The sequence below is a fragment of the Cervus elaphus genome, chromosome 4 (genome assembly GCF_910594005.1).
Source record: "Cervus elaphus chromosome 4, mCerEla1.1, whole genome shotgun sequence".
NCBI classification, from domain to species: domain Eukaryota; kingdom Metazoa; phylum Chordata; class Mammalia; order Artiodactyla; family Cervidae; genus Cervus; species Cervus elaphus.
Genome location: NC_057818.1, coordinates 48,544,963 through 48,563,481, shown reverse-complemented (window position 1 = coordinate 48,563,481; position 18,519 = coordinate 48,544,963). Strand labels below are relative to the sequence as shown.

General features: G+C 49.4%; 1 protein-coding gene across 5 annotated transcripts in view; it reads right to left on the bottom strand.

The window, feature by feature from the left end:
- Nucleotides 1-18,519, bottom strand: part of RYR1 (ryanodine receptor 1) — a 125,310-nt gene that overhangs the window by 9,681 nt on the left and 97,110 nt on the right. For all 5 annotated transcript variants that reach the window (XM_043894492.1, XM_043894498.1, XM_043894483.1 and 2 more), the window contains 5 exons: nt 7,243-7,584; nt 3,243-4,049; nt 2,451-2,521; nt 1,703-1,856; nt 591-677 (listed from right to left, as the gene is read on the bottom strand). In XM_043894492.1, the coding sequence (XP_043750427.1) occupies nt 591-677; nt 1,703-1,856; nt 2,451-2,521; nt 3,243-4,049; nt 7,243-7,584 (1,461 nt within the window). The remainder of the gene's footprint in view (nt 1-590; nt 678-1,702; nt 1,857-2,450; nt 2,522-3,242; nt 4,050-7,242; nt 7,585-18,519) is intronic.

Below are 18,519 nucleotides of genomic sequence, written 5' to 3'. Positions count from 1 at the left end.
GGGAGGGGGTTTAAACACTTTGCCTGACTTCATGCCACCAGTGAGTAGTTGAGCTAGACTCTGATGCTACAGAAGCTGTGCTCTCAACACTCTGCTAGACTGCCTCTCGGCCGTGTTATCCAGGTCCTGGACAATATCCTTAAGGTCCCTTTGTCCTTTAGGAGGGCTGCTTCTTAGGCCTCTCCTTCTAGTCCATGAGCTTCCCATTGCTTCCTCCCCACAGATTTCTCTTCAGCTTATGTAAAAGCAAAGAGAAGTAACTGAATTGGTGGGTGCTGCAGAGAGGGGGAAGGCCTGCACCCAGGGGCTCAGGGTTGGCCAGTGGCAGAGCTGAACGTGGAACCCACAACCTGTTCGCTGCTCTAACTCCCCTGGGCCCTCAGGCATCTGTTCCAGATGGACCCAGACACCTACACTCACCCCTACAGGGTCTCAAGATCCAGGTGTCCAGCCTGACTCTTCCCCGGGACCCTGAGCCCAATCCCTTGTCCCTGGTGAATTTCAAGGGCCCCGGGGACGTGTTGGGACTGAACCTCCCATCCCACAGCCCAGATCAGCACTTGATCCCCCCAGCCCCTCTTGACCAGCACCTTATAAAAGAGCAGGATGAAGTTGATAGCAAATGCCAAGAAGAGGGCAAGGAATCGCAGGGTGTAAAAATTCCTTGAGAGGTAGTTCTAAGATGCAGAGAGAAAGAGAAAGACAGAGCTTACAGTGCATCCTCTCCCTTGGAGAATTTATCCCAACATTCACCCACAACCCAAGCACCAGGGTCCTGAATAACTGGTCCCACAACTTCCCATGTATTGAGTGCTTACTATATACCAAGACCTGGGCTAAGTGCTTTATCTACATGAACCTGTTTAGTTCTGCACTGATGTGCCCACTTCCTGGATGAGGAAACGGAGGCTGAGGGAGTGAGTTGTCTTGTTCAAGGTCATGTCGCTAAGAAGTGGCAGGCCTAGGCTTTGAAGCCAGGCAGTACAGCTCCAGAGTCCACCCTCCCAACCCCTCTGCCATGTTGCTTCCTGGGCAGGGTGGCCCGCTCTGCTTTATCCCGGGCAGAGGACATCTATTCCTACCTCTCCTTTCCTTCTTTCCTCTCCATTGCTCTCTCCATTCCCTATTCTTCCCCCAAATCCTTACGGAACCCCCCTTTTGTCCAGTAGGTTTCCCTCATCCCCTCATGTCAGGCTGGCCTGGAGAGAAGACAGAACAGGTGGAGCCCTGGGCCCTGCCCTCCCAAATTTCACCCTCCCTTCTTCCAGGCCTGGATGAGGAGGTGAGTCCCCCTCACACTGCCCCCCCACCACACAGGAGGAGCTGGGGCTTGTGTGGCTGCTCCCATCTGAAGGCTGAGAGCCAAGAAATAGGCCATGGCTTCAGTTGGATTTAGCTCTGGATAGAGGATGGGGGAGGGAAGTCGAAGCAGGTGGCCCCAGGTGCGCACAGGCATGGAGGCTGGAATAAGGACTGTGAGCAGGGAGAGGCTGAGCAGCCAAGGGAGGACCACCTGAAAACGCTGCCCTGTGCCCAGGTTCTGCTCTGTCTGGGCACATCTGCCCTCTGCCCAGCCTGGCTTCCCTTTAGAGGTGAGCCGGGCACAGGTGGGCTTAAGAACAGGGTGGGGGCAGAGGTCGTGTGAATGCTGAGTGGGTGTCCCTGGGAGAGGGGGCTTCGGATGCCCTTGCTGGGTCCTCACCAAGAATTTCACCCGCTGTACTTCCAGTTCTCCCCAGAATTCCAGGCCTGCTCCACCAGCTCCCTCCTTCTTTGGAGGGGGTGGAGGAGGAGCTGCCTTCTTAGGGGGTTCTGGTGGGATCTCAGGGACTTCTTCCTTCTCCCCATTCTCAGCACTGCAGGGCAGGACACAGAAAGAGTGAGAAGGTGCCTGGGGAAGGCATGCATTCATTCATTTAAAGCCAAGTGTGGGGCCCCTCCCCTGCCTGGCCCAGGTCTAGATGGTGCTGCAGACATCGTGGTGAGACCAATCTCTTCATGGGGTATGGGTCCAATGGGGTACAGACCCATCACCAGACAGGGGCAGCCCAGAGTGGTCAGGGCTGGGATGGGGGAAGCTCAGAGGCTCATGGGAAGGAGAGGCTCATGAGAAGGAGACACCCCTTCATCTTAGCAGGGGAGTCAAGGTAGGCTTCCAGGAGAAGGAGATGGGTGAGCCATCATGGGGAGGAGGAGGAAGGCTGAGACCAAGCATGGGGGAGGGTGCTGCAGGCAAAGGGAACGTCTGGTAGAAAGGCTTATGGGGAAGAGAGGAGCATTTCTTCCTCTACCGCCTTTCACAGAGGCCCTCCTCTGGGTCTGGGCCTGGGCTGAGTGATGCTAAGGTCACAGGGTAACCAGGACAGCCTCAGGCCCTGACCTCGGGAGGCTCCCAGTCCATGAGGGAGGCAGTGATGGGGTCTGGGCCCCTTGCACCTGAGGCCACTCACTCAGCTTTCTCGGGCTCGGGTTCCGGCTCTGGCTCCGGCTCTGGAGGCAGCTCTTCTTCCTCTCCGTCCACCTGGCGGCAGGGCAAGTATCAGGGCGGAGCCTGCACCCTCAGGGCCTCCCAGACCTGCCTATTCCTCTCCATGTCCCTTCTGCACTTTTCTCCTAGGCAATCTGAGTTGTACTCTCCTTCCACCCCCACCAGAAAAGGGATTATAACTCTCATTTTACAGAGGGGAAACAGGCTCAGAAAGATGGAGCAGCCTTGACCAAAGCACTGTGCAGAGTCAGGCAGACCCCCAGTGGAGTGCTTCTCCGGGTGTGGCCTCTCATCACCTTGACAACCGCACCCCTAGGGCACTCTCTGCACTGAGGGCCTGATAATGCTTTAGGGGCTTCCATCAAGTGGGCTACTTAATTCCCCACAATCGCCTGTATCTCTGAGGGTCTTTCCCAGTGTCTCTGACCCCATCTTGGATCTTTTTAGATCTTGATCCCCCTTCTCCTCTAATTCGGTCTCTGGATCGCTGGCTCTATTTGTTTCCAGATATCTTTTTCCTCCGTGGTTCCCAGAAACACTGCGAGTATTACGGAGAACCTTTCTCCAGGTCTCCATCTCTGTGTCCATCTTTGTGTGTGTCTCTACATCTCTCAGGCCCTCTCATTGTTATTTTTTGTTTTCCTTCTCTCTGTGCACTGCCACCCACCCTCTATTAGAGTCTCTCTTCCCCTTTCTCACCCTCCTTCCTACCTCAGTCATTCCAAAGCCCTCAAGCCCCCGCCCACACTCTCACCCCCAGCTTCCTCTTGAGGATGGGCGAGCCCTCGGGCGTGGGAGGCTCCGCCGGCGTCGTGTCACCCATGTCCCCGAGGCCGGCCCCTTCGGGTCGGAAGGGCCCCCCATCGGCCACGGCCACCGTCCCGTCGGCGACTCCCGGGTCCTCCTGGTCCGCCACCTCCTCGTCGCCCGCACCCTCGGCGGCATCACCCGCGCCCTCGCCCGCGCCCTCGCCGTCCGCGTCGCCCCCGGACCCGGCCGGCTGCTCGCCGTGCACCTCGTCGCTCGTGGGGTCGGGCATGCCCGCCAGGAGCTCGGTCACCGTCACCTTCTTGGCGCCCTCCACCAGGCCGCCGCCGAAGAGCGAGCCCCAGAGCAGGCGCAGCGCGCCCGCCGCGGCCCCGGCGCCTGCCGCGCCCGCGCGCGCCAGCGCCGCCCAGAGGAGTGCGGCCACCGCGGTCGCTGCCTCGCGCGCCGTGAGCCGCCGCAGCCGCCGCACGCGCCGCCGCAGGCTGCGGTAGCTGAGGCCCCGCATGGCCCGGTTCGCGGCCGCCACCAGCCGTGCCGTGGCGCCCGCCGCCGCCGTGGCCGCCGTGCCCTCGGGCCCCGCGGCACCCTCCTCCGCGCTCTCGGCGCCCGCCTCCGCCGCGCCCGCGCCCTCGTCGTCGTCCTCCTCCGGCTCGCCCTCGGGCTCCGAGATCTGCGCGGCGATCTGCATCTCGAAAATGGTGTCCTCGCAGAAGCTCACGAAGAGCTCCATCTTCTCCGACTCGCCGCCCTCGTTCACCACGTCGAAGATGAACTGACGCTTCGACTCCTTCACCTGCAGCGCGGGGCGGAGGGGACATGATGGGGGCGCCGTCGGCGGGCAGTTGGGACCAGAGCGAAGGCGGCCGGGCGCTCGCCGCTGTTATAAGCATCATCGTGGTTTTTATTTTCGAGGAGCGCACCTGTATTGCGCTCGCTGTAGGTGCACTTGGAAGAATTTCAACAGGGCCAGGGCCAGTATCCTGGCATTTTGCGTATCGTAATCACATTTAATCCTTATAAACCATCGCAGATGTATGGGCTGTTATCCCCATTTTACAGATGAGGAAGTGGAGGCCCAGAAAGTCACGTGCTCAGGGTGATGCAGCCGAAAGGTGATAGGCGTGGAATTTGAATTCCCAACAAGCTGGCTCCAGAATCGATGTTTTTGGCTTCTTTGAGAAAGAGGGCATGGTGATTGAGGGCAAAGGTTCTGCAGCCAGCCTGTCTGGGTTCCAATCCCGATTCTACCACTGTTAGATGGAACTCTCTGGGCCTCAGTTTCCCCTTATGAGTTAATAGATGCTGAGTGCTTAGAACAGGGCCTGGCGCCTAGGAAATGCCCCACAGTGCCTGCTATCTCGGTACTGCTGTTTGAGCGCTGGAGGGCCGCGCAGGCAGACATGGACTCCTGGGATCACTAGAAGGTGGGAATGGGAAGGAGTGAGCAGGAAGAAGTGAGTGTTTAGAGGAATAACGCTAACAAAGGGTGCCCGTGGAGTGCATTTGAGGGGCAGAGGTGGGGGCTGGAGCTCCCACAGCAGGCACCAGAGTGTGAAGGGCCAGTGAAGAGCCATGGTTTCCTGCATATGAAGGGACCTGTGGCCATCCTGCGTGCGAGGATGATGCGATGGCTTTTAAGGCAGATTGGAGAGCAGGATGAATGTACAGTGATGCCTCAAGGGATACATAAGAGTGAGCAAAATCTTGGGGGTTCCGGAGGAGTATGTGATGGGAGCCGATGTGCAGAAGCCTTGTGAGGGGGTGCAAGGGGCTCAGGGAGGTATCGGTGGAGGGGGCCAAGGTGGCATGGGAGGGTGTGGGGGAGCAGGCGGCCATGCCGGACTCAGTGAGCTCAGCGGACATGGACATATGGGGAGGCATGCGTGGACCTGGGCAAAACCGGGGATAGAGGCTGTAAATGTGAGCTCTTGCTGCTGTTTAGTCACTAAATCATGTCCAACTCTTTTGCGACCCCATGGACTGTAGCCCACCAGGCTCCTCTGTTCATGAGATTTCCCAGGCAAGAATACTAGTGTGGGTTGCCATTTCCTTCTCCGGGGATCTTCCTGACCCAGGGCTTGAACCCATGTCTCCTGCATTGGCAGTGGATTCTTTACCGCTGAGCCACCTGGGAAGTCCTGAAAATGTGGGAGGGGCCTATGGTTCATACAGGCTGTGTGTATGCACCAGGATGCGTATGCAGGGGGACCCAGGAATAAGTGTAAGAGGGCCTGGAAGATGAGGGCAGGGTTCAGAGTGGGGTACAAGCCTGGGAGTACAGGAGCCAGGTCTCACCAAGGAGGAGCGTCGAGGGGCCCAGGGCTGAGGAGGTGATGGGAGTGCAAGCCTCATGGACTGTGTGATGTGGGAAGGGTGTGCAGAGCAAGTAGGAGGAGTGTGTGGGTGCCTGGGGGGCTTCTGAGAAACCAAAGGGAAGTGGGGGGGAGTTCCCTGGTGGCCTTGGGTTAGGATTCTGTGCTTTCACTGCGGAGGCCTGGGTTCCATCCCTGATTGGGGAACCATCTTGCATGCTGCATAGCATGGCCAAAATACGAAAAAAATAAGAAAAAGGAAGTGTGAGTGCAAGGGGCACACAGCCTTCATATGCATGGTGATTGTGAGCAGGAGGGCCACTTGGACAACAGGGGCTGAACCTGCCTGAGGGGCACATGGGCATGTGAGAGAATGGGGGATGGGAACCACGTGCTGGCTAAGAGTGTGAGGTGGACTGGGGGCACGCCAGGGCCGTGTGAGTGTACTCTTGGAGCAAGTCAGTATGTAAGGGGCAAACACCGTGGGCTGGGCATATTAGGGGCACATCAGGTCAAGGGGTAGGCTTGGCCACGCCTTGTGAACATGTTGTAGAGGGCGGTCCAAGTGCTTATGGGTGAGCATGGGTGTGCCAGGGCATGCGGGTGAATGAGTGAGGGGCAGGCAACCATATGGCATGCCAAGGCTTCAGGAAGGCACACTGGCATCCTCTGAGTGAGTGTGCAAGACAGGTGCACCCACAGGTGGGCCCAGAAGTGTGCACCCACAAGTGAGATGGGAATTGTGTGTTAGGAACTCAGAGGTCATTTGCGGGCACACGTGGTGGCTGGTGTGGAGAAGGAAATGGCAGCCCACTCCAGTGTTCTTACCTGGAGAATCCCATGGGCAGAGGAGCCTGGTGGGCTACAGTGCATAGGGTTGCAGAGTCAGACACGACTGAAGCGACTTGGCATGCACGCACGTGGTGACTGGTGAGGGATGGGCCAGCATTAGGGCATCCCGGAGCCCTCAGAGTGAGTGTGCAAAAGAGTGGGCACGGCAGGCCAGTGTCGAGAGAGAGCATACCAGGAGCTGCTGGTAAGGTGAGGTGGGTGTAACCACGTGGGATCAAGTACACAGTGTGGGTACAGTTGCATCCGGACTGTTAAGAGCTCCCAGGGTGTGTGTGCAAGAGGCAGGCGTGGTGTGAGCAGCCACACTGAGGGCATGCCAATGCTGCTCGTGTTGCATCAAGGTATGTATACTCTGTGTTCAGTCATTTCAGTCATGTCCAACGCTTTGTGACCCCATGGACTGTAGCTGCTCACAGACTCCTCTATCCATGCAGAGTCTTCAGGCAGGAATACTGGAGTGGATTGCCATGCCCTCCTCTAAGGGATCTTCCCAACCCAGGCATCGAGCCCTCGTCTCCTGCATTGCAGGCAGATTATTTATCTTTGAGCCACCTGGGAAGCCCCATATCAGGGTATGTTCATGCACAGGCTGAGTCTGCACAAGGTGGGCATGGGAGAGCTAGAGGTCTGCAGGGGCAGAGCAGTACCCATACAACGTGTGCAAAAGGGTGGGCATGGGCTTGCATGAATGGAGCAGGGGCCCAGTGGAGTCTGCAAAGGAGATTTGCAAAGCATGCACTGCCCCATGTGGGGTCCAAGCATGCGAGGGGCATGTCCCAGAAGCCCTGGGAAGCGAGCAGGCACGTGCATGGGTCCGCTGACCTGGGGCATCTCCCACTGGGCGCGGTTGGTCTCCGAGATCTCGAAGTAGATACGCTCGATGCGGCGGGAGGCCCCCATGATCTCGATGCGGCCCAGGTAGGGCCGGAAGTACTCGAGGATGCTCTCCGCGAGTTCGAGGAAGTTGCGCAGGCGCGGGTCGTGTGGCACGTGCTCAGACAGGTTGGTCAGCAGCACCGCCACGTTGAAGCCGATGTCGCGGGCTGGCTCCTGGAAGCGGTTGGCGAACTCCTCGCAGTTGATCATCTCGTTCTCATCCGCTTCGGAACAGGAAAGCAGGAACTGGATTTCCGGACCGGTGAACTGCTTCTGACTGTCCATGGCCTGGCAGGGGGCAGGGGTTGGGGTGGGGAAAGGAGGGGAGGTCAGAAGTGTGGCCTGGGGAGCCACGATGCTCTTCCTGAAACCACTATGGACTTTTCATAAAGACAGAAAAGTCCAAGATCATATAATCACCACCCACGGCTGACACCCAGAGGTTGACATGGGTGAGACTGTACCAGTTATTAAAATACTGAATGCTAGGACTCCCCTGGTGGTCCACTGGTTAAGAATCGCCTTCCAATGCAAGGGGACAGTGGTTCCATCCCTGGTGGGAGAACTAAGATCCCATATGCCCTGGGGAAACTAAGTCTGTGCACCACAGTGAAGATCCCACAGAGTCGATAAATAAATACATATTTTAAAAATTACTGAATGTTGCATTTCCACAAAGCTGAGCCACACATCCACTGTCAGAGTGAGTCCATTTTTCATTGGTGGTAAGATGTGAATTGATGAAACTCAGCACTCGTGTGCACGCTTGGTCGCTCAGTCATATCCAACTCTTTGTGACCATATGGACTGTCGCCCACCAGGCTTCTCCGCCCATGGGATTCTCCAGGCAAGAATACTGGAGTGGATTGTCATGTCCTCCTACAGGGCATCTTCTCAACCCAGGGACTGACCTTGCATCTCATGTCTCCTGCATTGGCAGGAGGGTTCTTTACCACTGAGCCACCTGGGAAGCCCCCCAGCACTCAGGTAGCAGCTGGTAAAGGGATGCTGTCCCAAGCTTCCTGCCGGCCATCCTGCTCTCCACCCATCGTCCCGCCCTCTCCCCTTAGACTGGCACCTGTGGTCTGTACCACAGACTCTCTTGAGCCTCTGGCTGCAGTTGGGAGCCACCCAGTTGGGGTCAGGGAACAGGAGGAGAATGGAGTTGTGGCATTTCTCTCCTTGGTTCCCTCCCTGTGCTGGTTGTATCTCTCCCTCAAAGGTCAGTCCTGCTATCCTGTCCACACAGCACCCTCTATCACCCAGTTAGATCCTTACTCTTTCCTCCAGGCCAGCCCCCTCAAGGCCAGGGCCCTGACTGATAGCAGTACATGCCACCACCTCTACCCCTTCCCCAAGGCCCTTTGGTCCCCCATCCTCCCATTTTCACATAATTGGCACCTAATACAACGGAGGCCTCCAAATCTCAACCGGGAATAAAGTCATATACTCATCACCCCAGAATTAACAAATGCTCACGATGAACATATTTTCAACTACTATATTTTTAAGAACTGAAACATACCAGCAGCGATTGGAGTCCTCTGTGTACCCGTCTCTTACTCCATTTCCCCACCCTCCCCCAAGGTAACCACTATCCTGGGGTTGGGCTATCCTTCCCAAGAACTATATGTCAGGGCATTCCTGGTGGTGCAGTGGTTAAGAATCTGCCTGCCGATGCAGGGGACGCCGGTTCAATCCCTGGTCCGGGAAGATTCCACATGCCTTGGAGCAACTAAGCTTGTGCACCACAGCTACTGAAGCCCGAAAGCCTTGAGGCTGTCTCTGCAACAAGAGAAGCCACTGCATTGAGAAGCCTGAAAACCACAATGAAGAGGAGGCCCCTCTCATCCCAACTAGAGAAAGCCTTGGGAAAAGCAATGAAGACCCAGTACAACCAAAAAGAAAATTAATTAGTTAATTTTTAAGAAAGAACTGTGTGTCACATGGATGGACCTAGAGGGTATTATGCTTAGTGAAACAGATCAGACAAAGACAAATAGTGATGTGTTCACTTCTATGTGGAATCTAAAAAAGAAATTAACGTAGCAGAAAACAGAATAAACAGAAACAGACTCACAGACATAGAGAACAAACTAGAACAAACCACTGAGGAGAGGACAAGGGGGAGAGACAAGATAGGGGAAGGGGATGAAGAGGTACAAAATACATATAAAATAAATAAGCTACAAGCATATATGGTACAGCAAGGAGAACATAACCAATATTTTATAATAACTTTAAATGGAGTATAATCTATAAAAACATTGAATCGCTATGCTGTATACCTGAAATTAATGTAATATTGTAAGTCAACTCCACTTCAATAAAAAAAGAAGTATGTGTCAGTACTTCTACTATCTATATTCTGTCATTTTCTCACAAAAATATTTGGTATCCTGTACCTTATTTTGATATAAAGAATTGCTATTATAATCATGTATCTTTTTCACTCAACTGTGTGTTTTCAAGACCTATCCATGTTGATGTATAGGTCAGATGAATGCATTTTCACTGCTGTGTAGTATTCTTGTTTTACAAATACAGCATTCTATCTGGAAGAGAAGGAGACTCCAGGAAAGAAAATTGACAGCCTTCATAGGAGAAGGTTTAATGACAGACATTGAGATTATTTCCAGTTTTTTACTTTACAGACACTTTCATTGAATATTCTCCTACTGCTCTCTGGGCACTTTTTGCAAAAGGTTCTCTGGGGCAATCTTTTAAATGTTTTCACAGCACCCACAGTAAGAATGCATTTTATAATGTGACCAAAAAAAAAAGATTTCAGGACACAACTCTGACTTTCGCTATGTAACACACTCCGCAATGTTCTATTTTATTTTTAAAAATGCTGGTCATGACTTAACTAAATTAATTTCATGACCAACAGATGGGTTGCCACATGCAGTTTGCGAAACGTTGCTCTGGGTATGAACAGAAGCGAAATTTTCTGGCTCTAAAAAGTGCTTTGTAGCCAAGAACTTTGCAAAAATGCTTTCTAAATGAGTAACATGCTTTGCAAATCATGAAGGGCTCTAAAAACCACAGAGCGTGGAGACATAATCACACAGGAACTCTTCACCTTCTACTGTCGCTCCATCAACCTGACTCCTTATGATACAGTGTGACACTTCCCCTCTTAAAATCTGACTCCCCCACCTGGCTCGGCATGGGGCCTGGGACTCCATCCCCTCCAATCAGTCCTGGACTATGCATGCTCTTGTGATTTGCTGCTCTCTCTTTGTCATTATCCATTTGCCTGTCCCCTTCTTTCGAAATACCTTCCTCTCTGACTGCTGTCAGTTTCCTCTGCTGGAGTCTCCTTCTCTTTCAGACCTCTAAAGGTTAAAGGGGCCCCAGGTCTGAAATCTTCACTCTTTTCTTGAGATATACACGCTCCATGGAGATAGCCTTGAGGCTCAAGCCTCGGAAAGCCATCCCATGCCAATGATTGTGAAGTCTACATCCCAGCCCTGACTGCTCCCCAGAATCCATACACTTGACAGATGAAGCCTTATCTGACATCTCTGTGTGGAAAAGGCCAGAACTGAACTCTTGATTTCAAAACCTCTCCTCCCACAGTCTTACCCATCTCAGGAATAGCATCACCACCCACCCAGGTGCTTAAGTTAAAATCTTTGAGTCATCCTTGATTCCTCCCTTTTATCTCACTACCCACACCTAATCCATCAGCAAATCTGTCAGCTCTACTTTCAAAAGATCTAGGACACTTCTTCCCCCTCCATGGTTCTATCCCCCACTAGAGGGTCACAGTAACTCCTCCCTGGTTTCTCTCCTCCTCTTCTGTCCCCAGAGTCTCTCCCCCGACCCCACACACACAGCTGGAGGGACCCTGTAAACCTCTGAGTCAGATCACATCCCTCCCTTGCTCAGAATCCTCCCTTAGCTCCATTTCATTCAGGTTAAAAGTCAGAGCCCTCCCCACAGCCAACCAGGCTCAGCACATCCTCCCCCATCACCTCTCAGACTTTTTCTTCTCTCCCTCTCAACAGCCACGCTGGCCTCCTCTGCATCCCTCTTGTTTCCATTTTTCAGCCTTTACACTTGCTGTTCCCTTTGCTGGGGAAGCCACAAGCTCTCCTACCTTTACAGGGTAGCTTTCAGATCTCGGCTTCAATGTCCCCCTCTTGGAAGGCCCTACCTGACCACCCAATTTACAGAGCTGACTACATCACGCTTTGTTGCACACCACCTTGCTCATTTACTTCATACCACAGGTTATAACCTGAAATTATCTTGTTTACTTATTTTCATCTGTCTCTCCCCACTGGGCGATCAGCTCTGAGGGTGGGGGTCTCTGTTTTGTTCACTGCTACACACAGTAGGCGCTCAGCGCATATTTGTCAAATGAATTAAGCATTTTGAAAACTGAGAAGACTTTTTAACTCTGTTACAATTTTGGAAAATCAAGAAGTCCTTTTTTTTTTAAAAAAAAAAAGCTGACCTTATCTTTTAAATCATAAAAATAACTGAAAAGCATGTTGTAAAATATAAAGATTTGTAAAGTTTGGGAAATCATATGATGCTTTGGGTTTGGGAAACCACGTGAAGCTGGGTAACAGTCAAACATTTAGAAATGAGAATATCGCCATTTTGCAATTTCTAATGAACTAATGTGTCTGGGCATCAAGCACTGATGGTTGCTGACATCACAAAAGGAGTGATGAGGGGTCAGGCTGTGCTTCTTAATGGATGTATGAAGCACCACAAAGGAAGGTGCTGGCAAAAAAATAAATAAAAACAAATACTCCAAACCTGAGTCTGATCAAGCTTCATGACCTAAGTCCCAGCCTGCAGGAAATGCAGGGGACAGAGGAACAGATTAAATGCTACCATAAGGTTGCATCAGCCAGATCCAAAGGCAGGAAACTCTACAATTAATAAAGAACTATCTATGGAGAGCCATGAGCTACATGTGGCTACTGAGCCATAGAATCGTGGCTGGTGCAAAGTGTGATGTGGCAACAGTATAAAATACTTATGGGTTTTGATGACAGTGTAAACAAAAGAATTTAAAATATCTAATAATTTTTATATTGATTATATGTCAAAATACTATTTTGGTGCAGTAGGTTAAATAAAATATATTGTTTAAAATAATTTTATGGGTTTCTTTTCACTTTTTTAAAAAGTGTAGGTACTAGAAATTCCTTAACTGTATGTATGTGTTGCTCCCATTGTATCTCTTGCTAAAAAATATTTATTTACTTATTTGGCTGTGCTGGGTCTTAGTTGCAGCATGCAGGATCTACTTCCCTGACCAGAGATTGAACCTGGGCCCCCAGCATGGGAAGCACAGAGTCTTAGCCACTGGACCACTAGGGAAGTCCCTGTATTTCTATCAGGCTGTGCTGCTCTACTGGATCAGCAACCTGGGTCTCCAGCAGATAAACTGCCAGGTAAGGAAAAAGTGAAGGAGGGATCGCAGTTGATCGAAGGAGGTTTAACGAAATAGCAACTAGGCTTCCCTGGTGGCAGTGGCTCAGTGGAAAAGAATCCACCTGCAATGCAGGAGACACAGGCTCAACCCCTGGTCCAGGAAGATCCCAAATGCCATGGAGCGATGAAGCCCGTACACCACAGCTATCGAGCCTGTGCTCTAGAGCCCGGAGACCACGACTACTGAAGCCCATGCGCTCTAGAACCTGTGCTCCGCAACAAGAGAAGCCCGCACACCACAACTAGAGAGTAGTCCACACTCGCTGCTACCAGAGAAAAGCCTGTACGGCAACGAAGACCCCGCAAGGTCAAAAAATAAAGAAAGAAATAAAGCTTTTTTTTTTTTTTTAAGAGAAGAATTAGCAATCAATAGCACTAGGTGACCTTGTTTGGATGCTGCTTCAAAGAAATTACAAAAAGTTATATGTGATATTTTGAAGATCTGGAAATTAAAACACAGACCAGACATCTGATGATTTAATGAGCTATGGATCTTTTTCATTTGTCTTCATTGCTTTGTTTTCAGTTAGGGATGATAATGACACTGTGGCTTGGTAAATAAAAGGAAACCCTTTTAAGACCATATATTGGACAGTTCCATTGATATGAAGTGTCCAGAATAGGCAAATCTATAGAGACAGAAAGCAAGTTAGCAGTTGGCAGGGGCCTGAGTGGGGGAAATGGGAAGTGACTGCTAAAGGGCATGGTGTTTCTTTTTTGGGGGTGATTAAAATGTTCTAATATTAGATTGTAGCAATGGCTGCACAATTCTGTGAATATACCAAAAAACCCCTCCCATTAAATTATACCTTTTATATGGGTGAATTTGATAGTATATGAATTATATCTCAATAAAGATGTTTTTAAAAGGAAGTCTTGAATTCAGAAAGATGTACAAAAACATTTGCTAATAAAAAAAAAAAACAAAGAAAACTACAAAATAGTGCTCAGAATAAATTAGTAGCCTGAGATATGTTTTCACCCACCAGGAAGGGCTTTCCAAACTGTGGTAGATGTTTTGGAATCTGCCAAGTACTTATCATTGGAGATGTGTTTTGCAAACTGTCAAGAACTCTGTCAACCATGAAGAGCTTGGGAAACCCTAAAATAATTCTGTATGTTTTTCAATGCAGATTTACATATGGAAGGAAATGCAGAAATAAATGCCTGGAGATTTGAACACCAAGAGGATAACCGTGGCAGCCTTTGAAGAGGTGTGATGAGAAATGGGTTGGAGATAGGGATCAAAGGTAACCTCAACCATAGCTATATGTTCTGAATTTTTTTACAGAAGGAATGTACCCCTGTATTACCTATTTTCTTTAAAATTAATAAAAATATTTTAAATGATTTTCTACATAAAAATTATGTCTTGGACTTCCCTGGTGGTCTAGTGGTTGAGAATCTGCCTGTCGATGCAGGAAACATGAGTTCAAACCCTGGTCCAGGAAGATATCACTTGCCACGGGGCACCTAAGCCCATGTGCCACAACTACTGAGCCTGAGTGCTGCAATTACTGAATCCTGCATGCTCTAGGACCCATGAGCCACAACTACTGTGTTGCAACTACTGAAGCCTGTGTGCCTAGAGCCCGTGCTCTTCAACAAGAGAAGCCACTGCAATGAGAAGCCCTTGGATGGAAACTAGAGAGTAACCCCCGCTCACTGCAACTAGAGAAAGCACAGCAATGAAGACTCAGTGCAGCCAAAAAACTAAATTTAATTTAAAAAATAAGCTTTATGCATGCCCAAACTCCTCCCCCCCAAAAAACAAATAAACAAACAAGTCATCATAAGCAAAGGCAAAAGACAAATGATGAAGTAGGAAAAAGAAGTACACCTAGCAAAGTTATAAGCAGTCCCATATATAAAGAGCTCCTAGAAATCAAGAAGAAAACTGCCAACATCCCAGTAGAAGAGAAAGCCAAGGGCGTAGTCAGTTCATTGAACACGTGATACAAAAGAAGTAACGTGTGCATGATAACTCACTTCAGTCGTGTCTGGCTCTGTGACCCTATGGGCCACAGCCCACCAGGACCCTCTGTCCATGGGATTCTCCAGACAAGAATACTGGAGTAGGTTGCCATGCCTTCCTCCAGGATATCCTCCTGAGCCAGGGATTGAACCTGCGTCTCTTACATCTCCTGCACTGGCAGGCAGGTTCTTTACCACTAGTGCTACCTGGGAAGCCCAAAGTAATGTGTAAAGAGGTTTCACTGCACTCATAACAGGATAAATGTGAGTTAAAACTGCACGGCACTACCCTTTTTCACCTATCAGATTGGCAAAAATCCAAATGTTTGACAAATGCGGTCTGGTGGTGAGGCTGTGGGGAAAAGGCAGCCTCACATGTTGCTTATGAGAAGGAAAAACAGAGGGCAAAATCTGTCCAAACGACAAATGCAGTTACCGTTTAACCCAGCAATCCCACTTTTGGAAGTCTGTCTTCAGACACAACTGCACATACAAAATGATGTACGTACAAACTGTCCTAGTCAGCATTGCTAGTGGCCCATAAGGAGCCTTCTTCAATACACTTACTTCCATCTGCTGGAAGCCTGTGGTACAAATTTACAATATCTGTGCTATAAATTGGCACCTTTGTACAGTGCACGGCTTGTACAACCATGCATGGCAACCCTAATGAAAGCACGCGTTGTAATGGCCAAAGACTGGGCACAAAGCAAGTGTCCATCAACAGGGAATAATCAGAGACTTCCCTGGTAGTCCAGTGGTTAAGACTCTGTGCTTCCAATGCAGGGGGCATGGGTTGGACCCCTGGTTAGGGAACTAAGATTCCACATGCCTCAAAGCATGGTCAAAAAAATAAATAGGTAAGTAAAAATACCAATAAGAATAAAAAATTATTTTTGAAGAAAAATAGGAAATTATCAAATAAACCATAATATATATGCAAAGTGGAATACTAGACACCTATTAAAAATAATCAGGGCACTCCCTATATCTCTAGAATATATGGCAGGACTTCCTTGATGGTCCAGTGGATAAGAATCCGCCTGCCAATGTAAGGGACATGGGTTCAATCCCTGGGCCCAGAGGATTCCACATACCACAGAGCAACTAAGCCCGTGGCCACAGCTACTGAGCCCACATGCCCTAGAGCCCATGCTCCACAACAAGAGAAGCCATGGCAAGGAGAAGCCCACATACCACAACTAGAGAGTAGCCCCCACAACTGGCAAAAAGACCGTGCAACAACGAAGACCCAGAACAGCCAAAATAAATACAAATAATAAAATAAATAAAATTATAAAAAATAATGGACGGCTGAATAATATTTCATTGTGTGTATACGTACACCACCTTCTTTTTTTGGTAGTACTTCTACTTTTGTTTTTTTAATTTTAAATTTATTTATTTTTTAATTGAAGGATAATTGCTTTACAGAATTGTGTTGGTTTCTGCCAAACATCAACATGAATCAGCCATAGGTATACATATGTCCCCTCGCACACCACCTTCTTTATCCATTCACCCACTGACAGATACTTAGCCTGTTTCCACACCTTGGCTATTGTGAATAATACCGCAGTGAACATGAGAGTGCAAATATCTCTTTGAAATAACAGTTTCATTTCCTTTGGACAGATATCCAGAAGTGGGATTGCAAGGTCGTATGGTAGTTCTAGTTTTAATTTCCTGAGGAATCCTCTCTTCTGTTTTCCATAGTGCACCAGTTTACATTCCCACCACCAATGGTCAAAGGTTCCCTTTTCTCTACATCCTTGCCACACTTGTTATCTCTCTCTCTCTCTTTTTATAACAGCCATCCTAACAGGTGTGAGGTGATATCTTATTGTGGTTTTTTTGATTTGCATTTTCCCAATGATAAGTGATATTGAGCACATTTTCATGTACCTGTTGGCCATTTGTATGCCTTCTTTAAAAAATGTCTATTCAGGTCCTTTGCTCACTTTTAAATAGATTTATTGATTTTATTGCTTTGGAGTTATCATGAAAATTTTGTGTGCACTGGATATTAACCCCTTGTTACATATGTGGTTGGCAAATATTCCTCCCATTCTGTAAGGTGCCTTTTTATTTTGTTGACGGTTTCCTTTGCTGAGTAGAGTCATTTAAAAATGATAAATGATGCAGGGGACTTCCCTGGCAGTCCAGTGGTTAGACTCCATGCTTCCACTGCAGGGAGCACAGGTTCGATCCCTGGTTGGGGAACTAACATCCCACATGACACACAGCGTGGCATATATATGACACAACTTTAGCGCCTGCATAATGTTTTCTGGTTCTTTTGCAGCCCTCCCTCCTCAGACTCTCGCTGAAAATCTGCTGGTCAAGAGAGTAGGGCTGGAACTCCTCAGAGCATGTCTGGCACTCAAGAGATGCTCATTGACTTTTTATTGCGCTAGTAAATGGATGACCCTGGAGGCAGTGTACTTTGGAGTCAGACTGCCTAAATTCTAATCCCAGACTTGTTAATTAGTTGTGTGACCTTAAACAGAGCACTTCCACCTCTCTGTGCCTCAGTTTCCACTTCTGTAAAATGGGAATAAAAACTAGTCCTTACTACGTCATGGTTGCTGTAAATTACCATTCATTTACACACATGACCTGGCAGAGTGAGAACATGATACATATTAGCTCTTCTTCCTAAAGCTTAGGGATAGCAATGTAGTTATGACTTCATCTTCCTTTGCGGGGAGAGCAGGTTTGATCCCTGTTCAAGGAGCTAAGATCCCACATGTCTTGGGACCACAAATCCAAAACATAGAAAAAAAGAAGCAATATTGTAACAAATTCAATAAAGACTTTTAAAATGGTACACATTTTAAAAATCTTAAAAAAAAAATCTGTGAGGGATTGCCAGGGAAGGTAGGGGTCCCAGGGATGGGTGGCACAGATGCCCAGGGAAGCAGGCATTGCTAGGGGTGGGGGAGGAAATGGCCAACTGTGGCAAATGCTGTCAAGATGACAAGTCAGAGGAGAGATGTAGGGTGGCGAGATCCCTGATGATCTTAGTTGGTGTAGTTTCAGGACAGTGACAGGGACAGAAGCCAGCAAACCCCGAATGAGGGAAGGAGTGGGAGGTGAGAAAGGAGTGAGCAAGTGTAGACAGCTCTTGGGAGGCGTGGCTGAGAAGCGGGGAGACAGCGAGGCAGGGAGGACAACTGGGAGGCATGGGACACTTTCTACTTAACTGGGGTGACCCTGGGCTTATTTAAATGCTGACGGACAGCAGCAATTGCAACCCCTAGAATAAAATAAGAAGCCATAGGTCTATACCAATATAAATGAATGAACAAATGCATAAACAAACAAGTAAATGGAGGAGAAAGGAAAAACTCTTCCTTTTAGTAAAACGGTACCTAACCTGTGCAGAAAAGGGAAACTTCTTACACTATTGATGGGAATGTTTGGTATGGACCGTATGGAGGTTCCCTAAAAAAACTAAAAATAGAATCACTATATAATCCAGCAATCCCATTCCTGGGCATATACCCAGACGAAACACTAATTAAAAAAGATACCTGCACCCCAATGTTCATAGCAGCCCTGTCTACAATAGCCAAGACATGGAAGCAACCTAAATGTCCATCAGCCAATGAATGGGTCATCCCAGTGGTATGGGGACTTCCCTGGTGGTCTAGCGGTTACGAACCTGCCCGCCATTGCAGGAGACATGGATTCAATCCCTGATCTGGGGAGATTCCACGCGCCTCGGAGCAACTGAGCTTGCGCACCACAACTGCTGAGCCCGCATGCTCTGGAACCCATGCT